This window comes from Rhinolophus hipposideros (assembly GCF_964194185.1).
Source record: "Rhinolophus hipposideros genome assembly, chromosome: 16".
Lineage (NCBI taxonomy): Eukaryota > Metazoa > Chordata > Mammalia > Chiroptera > Rhinolophidae > Rhinolophus > Rhinolophus hipposideros.
The window spans coordinates 35,842,975-35,855,853 of record NC_138062.1 but is presented as its reverse complement, the minus strand read 5'-3'; the positions used below and the strand labels follow the sequence as shown (position 1 = coordinate 35,855,853).

The 12,879-nt window shown below is 37.0% G+C and overlaps 1 protein-coding gene across 8 annotated transcripts in view; it reads left to right on the top strand.

Annotated features, from left to right (window-relative positions):
* CLCN3 (chloride voltage-gated channel 3) overlaps positions 1-12,879 on the top strand; it is an 82,497-nt gene that overhangs the window by 16,547 nt on the left and 53,071 nt on the right. For all 8 annotated transcript variants that reach the window (XM_081075464.1, XM_081075462.1, XM_081075463.1 and 5 more), the window contains one exon: positions 1,811-1,986. In XM_081075464.1, the coding sequence (XP_080931590.1) occupies positions 1,827-1,986 (160 nt within the window). In that variant the 5' untranslated portion in view covers positions 1,811-1,826. The remainder of the gene's footprint in view (positions 1-1,810; positions 1,987-12,879) is intronic.

Below are 12,879 nucleotides of genomic sequence, written 5' to 3'. Positions count from 1 at the left end.
AGGCCAGTGGTTATATTAGGTTTCTGGGTTAATAAGAAAAAAAATATATATTTTTTCAAAGTTATAGAATTTATGGAAGTAGTAACCCATGCACACCTGAGTATAATAAACCTTTGGAACAGGATTGGTAGCTTGTGTTATAACGAATGATGTAAAGTCTAGATGCCTCAGAGGTGTTAGTGAAATTAAGTTTTTTTACATATTTAAAAGAGCTAAGTTACTAGTTAACACAGTTTTTGAGGGACTTTTGGGGATAAATAGAGGAGATATGTTGGAACTTGCTGACTGAGGTCCTCGTAAACAGAAAGGAACTTACTACCTGGTTTATTGCAGTAAGTTCCTAAATCTCTTTAGTATTTTAGAGAGATTTCTCAGTGATGTGTAGCTGTTCAATGATGTCTGTTATCGTGTGTACTAAGCCCTTCTAATCTGATTATCGTGTAAAGAAGTGAAGAAAAGAATGTGTGTTCTTTGCAAAAATCTTAGCATACATGCTTTATGTTATAGTTGACCATCTTTGGTAGGAGTAACCATAAAACATTAATTAAGTTGCAATGCAGTACATATTTAAATTTTTCTTTGTAATTTATGTGCTCTTGTTTTTGGTTATTCTCCTAAGACAAGATTACTACTTTTGTAGACAGTATTTATTATTGGAAACTGAATACATTTTTATTTTTCACCTCATTGGAAAAACAATTTGACATTTATTAATCTGTATCTTACATACTAGTCACCATGCCAGATGCTGAGAATAGAAACGTCCTCAAGGAGCTCTCAAAAATTCTCTAAAGTGGTCTTTGAGTTAGGAAATTTATGTAATAAATCTGTAATATTTTATTTTTCTAAAAAAGTATAAAAACTTTACAAATTTTAAACTATTATAGCTCTTTGTGGTTATTTTTCCATGTGGAGAAGGAAAATGTATTGAAGAGATTGTCTTGTACGAGGCTCACAGGTTTCACTACTTTTATGGCTATCTTTCAAATCCCACACACAAACCTTTCAAGTCTTTTGCTAATGTCTGCCACATTTATGTTGAACCTTCATTTTGAATTTGAGCAAGTAGGTAGATATATTTTTAAAAAATCAAAGTATTTTGGAGTAATACAGTTTTTAAAGTTAGAGAAAAAGAGCATTGAAAACCTATGCTTATTTGGTATTATCAGCTTTCAAAAAAAGTGAAAATTGTTGCTTATAATATTTTCTATGGCTGATATTTGACCATGGGCTCTGAAAATTTTAATTTTAAAATGATGATAGGAGAATAAAATTAATATTAAAATTTAAATTACAGTATTTGAAATTAGTACCTGCATCTGCTAAAATATTCAGGAGGGACAAAAAAATTCAGGAGGGACAAAAAAATTAAAAAAGGCTGGTACTTCAGCCATTTTGTTCCTTTCTCCTGTGGACAATTTTCTTGGAAATCCCTCCAGGAATAGTCTATACATGCGCGAGGAATTATACACTCTATCCACCGCTCCTTTTGGGAAGAAAACCCACATATAGTATACTCTAAACACTTCTCTGTACTTTATTATTAAGTTTTTTAAGTACAATTATTAAGTTTTTAACTTAATAATTGAGCTTGAAGAAATTCTTCCTTTTTTTATAGCTACGTAGTGAGAATAGAATTATTAAATCATCCCCAAAGATTTAACATAATAGATGTTTAGCTATTGTTACAGTGAATAAATTCAGTATTTTTTTTGGTAAATATTGAGATCAGAAGTTTCCTTTTGTCCTGTTAAAGTAGATGATTTTTATTATGTTAAATTTTAACACCATGTTCCCCCCTTTTTTTCAGCTAACCAGACAGCTCAATGGAGTCTGAGCAGCTGTTCCATAGAGGTTACTATAGAAACAGCTACAACAGTATAACAAGTGCGAGTAGTGATGAGGAACTTTTAGATGGAGCAGGCGTTATTATGGACTTTCAAACTTCTGAAGACGACAATTTGTTAGACGGTGACACAGTAGTTGGTAAGTTTGGCTTTGTAACTCTTTTAATATTGGTAGTCATGGATATCTACTAGTAATCAGTATATACTTTGTTTTATTGAGGTTGCATTTTTGGGTAACTTTCTTAATTGAGGTGATTCACGGACATTAACATAACCATATTTAAAGTGTACACAAGTCAGTGGCATTTAGCACACTCACAATGTTGTGCAAGTACTGCTTTTACCGTGTTTCCCGAAAATAAGACGTAGCCAGACAATCAACTCTAATGCGTCTTTTGGAGCAAATAATAATATAACATAAGACCCGGTCTTTTATTAAGTTTTGCTCCGAAAGACGCATTAGAGTTGATTGTCTAGCTATGTCTTATTTTCGGGGAAACACAGTATCTAATTCCAAACATTTTCATTACCCCTAAAGAAAACCTTATACAGAGTATCTGGATAAACTTTTAAAGTTTAAATATGACATAATACAGAGAGTTGTACAACAGTAATTGAAGTTCTCAGAGAAACAGAACTAATAGGCTATATATTGAAATATAGGAAGAGTTTTTTTTATGAAGGATTGTTTTTCATGATTGTGGAGGCTGAGAAGTCCCACGACATAGCATCTGCAAATTGGAGGGCCAGGAATGTTGGTAGTGTAGTTCTAGTCGAAACCCAAAGGTCTGAGAATCGGGGGAACCAATGGCATAAGTCCCAGTCTGAGTCTGAAGGCCCCAGATTCAGGAGCACCTGTATCCTTCAGGAGCACCTGTATCCTTCAGGAGCACCTGTATCCGAGGGCAGGAGAAGATAGATGCCCCCCTCGCCCCCAACTCAAGCAGAGAGCAAATTGACCTTTCCTCTCTGCCTTTTTGTTCTATTCAGATCCTCAAGTAATTGGATGATGACCATTTCCATTGGTGAGGGCATCTTTTTTTAGTCGACCGATTCAAATGTTAAGCTCTTCCTGAAAGATCCTCCCAAACACAGACACAGAAATGTTTCACCAGCTGTCTGGGCATCCCTTAGCCCAGTCAGGTTGACACTTAAAATTAACCATCACAGCAATCATCAGATCATAAGTGTGGAAATTGGTGAATTTCTACAAAGTGAACACACTCATGAACTACCCCTCAATCAAAAAATAAAACACTATCATCATTTTCACCCAGAATGCTTCCTTGTTCCCCCGTCCAGTTCCAAAGATAACTATTGATTTCTATTGCTATAGATTAGTTTTGCAGGTATTCCATATGAATGGAATTACACGATGTATATCTTTTGTGTCTGGTGTCATTTACTTATGTTTTGAGATTCATCTATGTTGTTGAGTATAGCAGTAGTTATTTTCATTGCCATGTAGTATCCAGTTGTGTAAATATGCTGTAATTTAGCTATTCTATCCATGATATATCCATGATATATTGTTGATGTTTAGGTGTTGTTTTTTTCTTTCATGTTTTGGCTATTAACAGTGCTGCTGTGAATTGTCATGGACATGTGTTTTAGTGCACATTATGTACACAATTCGGTGGCTTTTATGTCTTGAAATGGTATTTTTAGATGACAAGATATATGGATCCCAGTGCTACCAGACATTGTCAAAGATGGTTCCACAGTGGTTGTAGCACATACATTCTACCATGTCTGGGAGTTCTAATTGCCCCACGTCTTCGCCAATACTTGATATTATCAGTTTTTAGAATTTTGGATATTCTAGTGTGGATGCATGCAGTAGTCTTGAATTTTGGTTTTAATTTACAGTTGCCTGATGGCTTATAAGTTTAAATGCCTTTGTGTATGTTTATTGGCTTTTTAGATTACCTCTTTTGAAGTGCTTGTTCAGTCTTTTTGCCTATTTTGTAAGAGTTCTTTATGCATTCTGATTATGAGTCCTTTGTCAGATATATGTATTGCAAATTTCTTCTTTCTGTGATAACCCTTTTTACTCTCTTCCTGGCATCTTTTGATGAAAATGTCATCAATTTTAATGAAATCTAGTTAATCTTTTCCTTTATTCTTTGGGTTATTTTGGTTGGTTGGTTTTGGTAAAGATATTTTACCATACCACAGGGTCATGAAGATATTTTCTCATTTTCTTTTAGAAGTTTTCTTTTTCAGTGTTTTTCACAGTTAGATTTATAATCTACTTGCAATTAATTTTTATATGTGATCTCAGTTAAGCCTTCAGATTCATTTTTTTCCCTATGGATAACTAGTTTACCCAGCAGCATTTATGGAAAAAACTTTCCATTCTCCAGTATACATCTTTGTCATCTGCCAAGTGGATGTAATTCGGTATGTCCATTTCTGGACTTTCTACTATACTACCTTGAAATATTTGTCTATTCTTATGCCAGCATATATACACATTTCGTTTTTCACATCGGCCTTTTATTGACATATAGTCCATTTACATTTAATGGAATCACTGATATATTTGGGTTCAAATCTACTGTGTTTCTATTGTATTTGTCACCGCTGTTCTTTTTTCTCCCTTTTTTTCTATTCGCCCAATACCTTGTTAGTTATGCATTCTCTTATATTTTGTTTGATGGGTTACTCTAGAGATTATAACATGCACTCGTCTTATTAATTATACTATAAATTAGTACTTTTACCACTTCATGCAATATGTAAGACCTTAAGGGAACTTCACCATTTTTAAATCCTTCTGCTTTTTGTGCTATTCTTTTCCTCTATTTTAATTCTTTGTATGTTACACTTCACAAGACACTATTGTTGTTGTTTTATATCACTATCCATTTAGATTTAGCTACACCTCTACTTTTTCTGTCATTTCTTCTTACACTGCATTTTCATGTTTCTGTCTGGGATTGTTATCTTTTTGCCTGAAGAACTCTCATTTGTATATTTTTAAATTACCATCTGCTAGCAATAAGTTTACTCAGCTTTTGTAAAACTCTGTTTCACCTTTATGTTTGAATATTTTTGCAGTTATATTCCAGATTTTTAGTTGTCTTCTTTGAACACTTTAAAGATGTAATTTTGGTGTCCTTTGCCTTCTATTATTTCTGATGAAAAGTCAGCTATCTGTCTTAATTTTTTCCCCCTCTGACTGCTTTTCTTCCCCTCTGACAAAGAATTTTTTCTTTGTCTTTGGTTTTCATAAACTTTACCAGGGTTTGCCTAAGTGTGATTTTCTTTGGATTTATCCTGGCTGAGGTTATTAGAGCTTCCTGAATTGTGACTTGATTTTTTTTCCATCTTTGGATAATGTTAACAGTGTATCCTCAAATATTTTTCCTGCCACTCTCTCCCCCTTCCAGTTTTAGGACTCCAGTTACATGTGTGTCCTGTGCTGTTTTCTGTATTTTTTAAATCTTTTTTTTCTTTTCATTTGGATGTTTCAACTCATTTGGATCAATAACATGAAACACAATAGTTGGATCATGTGTTCAGAGTGTATTTAGTTTTGTAAGAAACTACTAAACTGTCTTTCACTGTGGCTGTGCCATTTTGCATCCGTCCAGCAGGGAATGAGACTTCCTGTTGACCCACATGTATGTCTGCACTTGGTGTTGTCAGTATCTTGGATTTTAGCTCTTGCAGTAGCTGGATAGTGGGATCTCAGTGTTTGCTATCAAGTTTTGATCAGTTATTTTTCAGCTAAAGAATTTCCATTTTATTTTTTTATAGATATTTGTACTCTGGAAGAAATTCTCTATCTGCCTTTATTTTTTTGGGCATATTAATTACTTGTTTAAAGTTCATGTCTGAGTATTCTAATATCAGGACCATCTGGGATCTTTGTATATTTCCTGTTTTTCTTTTGGTTTAGAGTGTTTTGGTCCTGACTCCAGGTAGGCTTTGTAATTTTTTGATTGGTGGTTATTGTATACAAAAAGTTATAGATGTTCTGGATGATGTTATCTTTACTATAGTGTACTTATTTTTCTTTTCCTTGGCAGACAGGCTGTGTACAAGCAAATGACATCAGTGTCATCAAAGATTGAGAGAATTTGCAGCATGGTTTCAGACATTCTGAGAGTTAGTCTATATTTGGCTCACTTTATTTTTGGGGCATGGCCCTTGAGAATTTTAGTAGAAAGCCTCCTGGGTTTACCAAGACTCCTTTTCTTCGCTGGGCACTGAAATCCAGTTTTTGTCTCCCTGGTGTTTTGAGACTGCTGACAGTTCTGCTCATCATTTTAGTCTCTTAACCATTGTTTCTTCCTTAATTTCTCAGCCTCTCATCAAGTTTAGGGATCATAATATTTTTAGGGGAAAAGCACCATAGAATGAACTGTTTTGTCTCTTTTCTCCAGGATATTGGCCCATTGAAGTCTTCATTGCGTCGGTGGTCTTGAGCTTCAAATTTTGTCTCCTGCGTCCCATGAGACTGCCAAAAGCTCTCAACCTTCACTCCCTTTTTTGCCTCTCAGTCACTATACTTAATGAATTAGAAAATGGCTCTAGGGCAAAAAGTGGTTGAGACTGTTTACCTCTGTTTCACTTCTTTTTGGAATCTTGTCATTTCAAATTCTTTTGCCTGGTATGTTCTCTGGCTCTTTTGAATGTTCTTTGATTTAAAAAAACAGAAATATAGTATTTTGCTGTTATTAGTAATTTGTTCTCTTCATTACTGATAGGTTTTCCCCCATGATTTTAATCACAGAATTATAAAACAGATAAACACATGTGTTCATAATTTGAAAAATCAGGTGAAATTTAGTAGTATACCCATAGTTAATAGTATACCAAGTATTCAGGTAACTCCTTGGCCCTTATGTGAAGCAGAAAATTGACTCAGAGAAGTAGAAAGACATCGGAGGAACTTGCTCTTTCCATACTGCTATGAAGTATTGGTGTTGTCATCATTCATAGTCTTTTAGTAGGATAGAGTGCCAAGTAGGAACGAGGGAGCGAGGGTACAAGAAAGGATCTGCTTTTGTTGCTCTTTCTCTTATCAAGGAGGATAATTTTCCTAGAACCCTATCCCTAGACTTCCTCCTATCCCTAGACTTCCACTTCCACTGGCGAGAACTGGTTACTTGTCGACACCTAGACTGATCACTAACAAAGAGCAGTGGGATTACTGACTGATTAGAACCATCATGATTCATTCCCTGGAATTAGGCGCATTACCACACCAAACAAAATTAAGGTTCTATTTGCAAGGGAGAAGTTGGAATAACTCTAGGGTAAAGCAACCATTGGTGTTTTCTATATAGATTCTCTCCTTAAAGTTAGTCTAGTTGAAGGTACAAGATGTGGAAGAGCAGTTGGCAATACCTATGTTAAGAGTTAAATCGGGTGGTACATATTCTAAATGTTACATCTTGAAAAAAAGGATATTAATTTGATATCCCGTTTGAATTGCTGAGAGTGTTCTAGAAGGGGAGATAGTGCATGAAGGCCCAGCAGTAGGAAAAGATATTATGTTGTGACACAATGAACGTCCTTTTGTAAGATAGTGATATCAGCAAAGCTGATGTTGTCCTGTTAACATGAGCTGGCAGAGGAATGTCCTAGAAGAAGTGGGGACCTCAGATTAGATCTAGCCTCATGGGCTAGGACAGATGTCAGAGGGGAGAGCTCATTTCTGTGTCTTCCGTGGAGGTAGACAGTAGGACAGGCAGCTGGTTATTAGATATTCTTTCATAACTCAGTATCGTTTTAGTATAAAAAAATTTAAAAAAAGGAATTAATCACTGGAAAGTACTGATAGTGTTTCTGGCATGTGTTGAATGAAAGTCTGTTGTGTTCAGTGGCTTTCAAGTTGTAGACCCCAATTTACATCCTGGCCCTGCCAATTACTAGCTCTGTAATCTCTGCAAGTCACTTAGCCTCTCTATGCCTTGGTTTTCTCCTATTTAAAGAAGAGTAGTAATACTCTTTAAATTATTGCTTTGAGAATTAAGTGCATGGAGAGACCTTCACACATAAATAATGTAGCTAGAATTCTTACCACAGTAATTGGCTCATGGTAAGGACTATTTGTATAGTAGCTGTTTCTGTTCTACGTTCCTTCCCCCTTGGATATATTACACTCTGCCCCTTCAATTTAGCAATTTTCTTTTAGTATTCAAGTGAGATGTCAGGAATGTTTCCAGTAGTATTAGAAAAGGATATACAACTGTGATCAAAAGATACAGTGAATGTTTAAATTAAAAAAAATTATTACAGTAAAAGAGACATTGCCATTAATCCCCCTCAAAATACTCCCCCTTGCTTCAAACATCATTCTTGCCACTTTCTGAAGCAGTTCTGGAAGTCCTCTTTCGTGAGTGTCTTTTACTTCATCGTCCATCATGACAATGCTCCATGTCACACATGGCTTCTGGTATAGGCAACTTCTGTCAAATAATAACATTATGGTGTGTCGTCATCCACCTTACTCACCGAATCTGGCACTGTGCAACTAACTTCTGGCTCTTCCCCAAAGTCAAAATGACCATGAAAGGAAAAAAGTTTTGAGTCAATTCAGGACATCGAGACAGCCACGATCACGCCACTAAAGACACTCAGAGTGCGTCTTAGGATGAGGCCAAACCTCACAGTCCAGGATCCTTAGTTCTGCAGACACAGAAGCGTGGCGTCATTGCAAAACTCAGCTGTCTCTTATAAGTGGGTTCATACTGGGTATTAACCAGGATTTTAGATGTTGTTAGGTGAAAACATACAGATATATTTACAGTGAGAAATACACTAATGTCTGCTTCACTTAAAGAATATAAAGGACCTTGTAAAGACACACAAAATTCAATAAGTATTTGAGAAGGATGAAGCAAAAACACCTTAAAGTGACATAGAATGTAGAGATGAATGAGGCCAATAAAAAAATATTAACAACATACTTTCTAAGGGGAGACTATAGATTTGGCTCGAAGCTTTGTAGCAGCAAGTGACATGATGAAGCCTGTTTAGTTAAATGAGTCACAGTGTTTTTAAGAGATAAACCCAACCAGTTTGTCAGTGAACACCCTATTACTTACATTAAGTTTCCGAGTGACATTACTAAGTGGGTACTATCTAATGTACTAAACCGTTTTTCAAGACCATGCTTGGAGTAAACAGAAGTGATTTTCACAGGGCTTTTGTTATAACATCCATCAGTATTGCCTAATTGAATCATAAGACCTAATTTGACAAGGACACCCTTATTATATGGTATAGGCATTGATTATTTCTGATGTCCTGGCAGGATCCATAGATATATTTTAGAGTAGATGGACTATGTAGAGAGTTTCCAAAGTCATCAATGTATATTATGTTGTATTTTTTGCTGAAGGTTTAACATGTATTAGATTGTAGTGATTTTAGGATTATATTTTGGAACTGTAACAGAACTATTTATGTACATTCAGCTGGTTTTCCTTAAGAAAGTGAAGAGCCTAACAAAAACTAAGACTGACCAGTAAGGCTTCTTACTGAAAAGTGGTGGCTGAATCTATGGGCACAGTCCAAAGACTTTTTGAGAATAATTTTGTAACTGTTAAAGACATAAATGATTAACAGAAGTTCTAAAATTTATATTCCATGTGACAAAGTCATGATAATTTCACCTATGATAAATTTTAAAAGGGAGTGGCTACCACGGACATTTAAAACAGTAAAAAAAACCCAAAGCATTCTCCCTCATATCCATACGATACCTGACTTTGAGTAATATTTAGGTATATCTTTTAAGGAAGTGATTCTCAGACCTGTTGTTCATGAGATCCCTTTCTATTCTTGTAAGATTATTAAGGCTCCAACAAGCTTTTTTTTTTTTCAATGTAGGCTATAGCTGTTCATATTTGTTATATTAAAAATTAAAACAGAAAATTTTCAGTTCTTAATTTATTTAAAGATAACAATAACTCGTACATTGCGTCATTAATAACTTTTTAATGAATAACTGTATTATCCAAAACAAAATAAATTTAATGAGAAGAATGGCATTGTTCTACATTTTTGTAAATATCTCTAACATCTGGCTTAATTTAAAACAGCTAGTCTCTGCTGCTTCTCCAGTCAATCTATTGTGATGTGTTGTTTGGTGGAAACATAAGAAATATATGTTTATATGTATATATATGGTTGACTCTTGAATAACATGAGTTTGAACTATCTGGCTCCTTTGACTTATACATAGATTTTTTTTTTCAATAAATATATTGGAAATTTTTTTGGAGATTTGAAAAAATTCACAGATAAACTGTGTAGCCTATAAATATCAAAACAGAAAAAGAAAAAGGTTAGGTATGTCATGAATGCATAAAAATATGTACATATTTTCTTTTCCTTATGATTTTCTTAATATTTTCTTTACAATATTTTCTTACTTTATTGTGAGAATACAATATATAATACATACGAAATACAAAATATGTGTTAATTGACTAATTGACTATGTTATCCGTAAGTCTTCTGGTTAACAGTAGGCTATTAGTAGTTAAATTGGGGGGAAGTTAGAAGTTATACACCGATTTTCAACTGCTGGCGTGGGGAGTTGTCGGTGCCCCTACCCCAACCCTCCGTGTTGTTCAAGAGTCAACTGTATAACAGTATATATTTTTATATCTAAGAAAATTTGGCCTTATACAAACATATAGTTTAAAACGGAAGAATAATTTAAATGGCCTTTCACATATCATTGTGGGTATTCATCCTTGATACTGCACCAAAACTTTGATACATAATTTCTTAAAGATTAATTGCAATGTGGAAACTGAAACCATATTAATGAACATTTCATCCTGTGTTAAATTAAAATCCAACGGCCTATCTAGTGCTTTGAGTGGATCTCTTACCCGTGCATGATTTTATAATATGCATTAGTCATTTGGAAATTGATTCACTGATGTATTCGTTTCCTAGGGCTGCATTAACAAAGTACCACCTATTGATTGGGTGGCTTAAACAGCAGAGGTTTATTTTCTTACAGTTCTGGAGACTGAAAGTCCAATATCAAGGTTTTGGCAGGGTTGATTTCTTCTGAGGCTTCAGCCTGGAGATGGCTGTCTTCTCCCTGTGTCCTCACATGGTCGGTGTCCATCTGTGTCCTAATGTCTTCTTATAAGGGTATTAGTCCTATTGGACGAGGCCCACACTGTGACGTCGTTTAACCTTTTTAAAGGTCCCATTTCCAAATACACTCACATTCTGAGGTACTTGGGATTAAGGCTTTTATCATACGAATTTTGGTGGGGCACTTCAGTGCCTAACAGATTTATACAGATCTTGCTCATGTTCACACGTTTCATTGCCCAAAATCAAGCCACATTTTTTTTCTTAATATTGCCACCAATCTACTGTCCCATAAGAAGTATTTAACTATTGGGAAGCTTTCATGCTCACAGTGGTGAAAACATAGATGTAAACTTGTTGATGTTGTTTTTAACGACATTCTCACTAAGTTCATCTCGTGTATTTCTCCTGAGTTTGTTGAGCATCTTTATAACTATTGTTTTGATCTCTTTATCTGACAGATTGCTTGTCCTCATTTCATTTAATTCTTTTTCTGGGGTTTTGTGCTGTCCTTTAATTTGGAACGTATTTGTCTCCTCATTTTGGCTGTCTCTCTGTGTTTGTTTCCATGAATTAGGCAAAACAGCAATATGCATATAGGAGCTTCCCCCTTGTAGACTACATGTGCTAGGTGTCTTGGGCAGGCCGGCTAGAGCTGGAGGTAGAGTTGGCATGAGCTACAGGCAGAACCAGGGCAAGCCGTACTGGGGTCACCTTGGCAGGCCAGTTGATGCTGGAGTTCAGGTGGCCACAGGTCTGGGGAGTCCCTGGGGGGAATCCTATCCAGGATGGCCTTAGCAGGCTGGCTGGAGCTGTAGTGGGAGCAGGCTTGTGCCATGGGGAGTCCCAGGAGCACGCTGCGCGGAACTATAGCTGAAGCTGGCAGAGACTGAGAGAACACCCAGGGCAGGCCATGCCAGGGCTGCCTTGGCAGACTGGATGGAGCTGTAGGTGGAGAGGGCTTAGGCTACAGAAGTTCTGGGGACAAGCTGAGCCGGGCTGAAGGTGTAGTTGGAGCAGGGGTGAGCCGTGAGGAGTTCTAGGGGCCAGCCTTGCCGGAGACCACCTTGGCAGGCTGGTTGGAATTGTAGCTGGAATGGGCTTAGGCCATGCGGAGTCCCAGGGACAAGTTGCACCAGGGTGGGAGTGGCAGCTAGAATGAGTTTGAGCTGTGGTGAGTCCCAGGGGAAAGCTGTGTCTGGGTCACCTTGGTGAACGTGCTACGTTCTGGAGCTGGAGCTGGAGGCAGCTGCAGGGAGCCCCAGGGACAAGCTGCTTTGGGACCTGGAGCTGTTGCCCGAGAGGGCACAGGCCATCAGGGAGTCTGGCGTGGGCCTGGGGCCTGAGGGGCAGGAGGGTGGCCTCAGCCAACTGGCTAGAGCTCCTGGGTCTTGCTCCTGACCCTGCAGTCAGGGTGGTGGGGAGGGCACTCTGTGGTATCTCCGACACCAGAGAGAGTTCCCACACTTCCCTCCGCTGGGGTTAGTGTGGATTTCCTTCCCCTGTAGTCTCAATGGCCTTTGAACAACTGTTTTTTTGTGTTGTTTTTTCTCACTGTGCCCCAGGGCAGGCAAGTCTGAAAGGCCTTTCAGTGATCCCTCCCTAACTGCAGGCCCGTGCTGGCATGGAGTTCCCCTGAGACTGTCTTCCTTTCTCCTACAGGTTTCTGTGTGGTCTCTCTTTTCATTTTGTTGTGTAGAGGCTGATCAGTCAGGCAGGCCTCAGTTCTTCTCTGGGGCAAATTTTTCAGTCTGTAGGTGTATTCAGTGTGTCCAGTGGCAGGAGGTGAGCTCAGAGTCTTCCCACGCCACCATCTTGGTCCTTTGAATGATTTTTATGGTTGTATCATATTTGAATAAATGAATGTATTCTAAATTCCTAGAAAAATATTACTGGGAGGAAGGTCTTTATTAATATCTGTTAATGTGTAGTGAATGCAATGCTTGGAAAA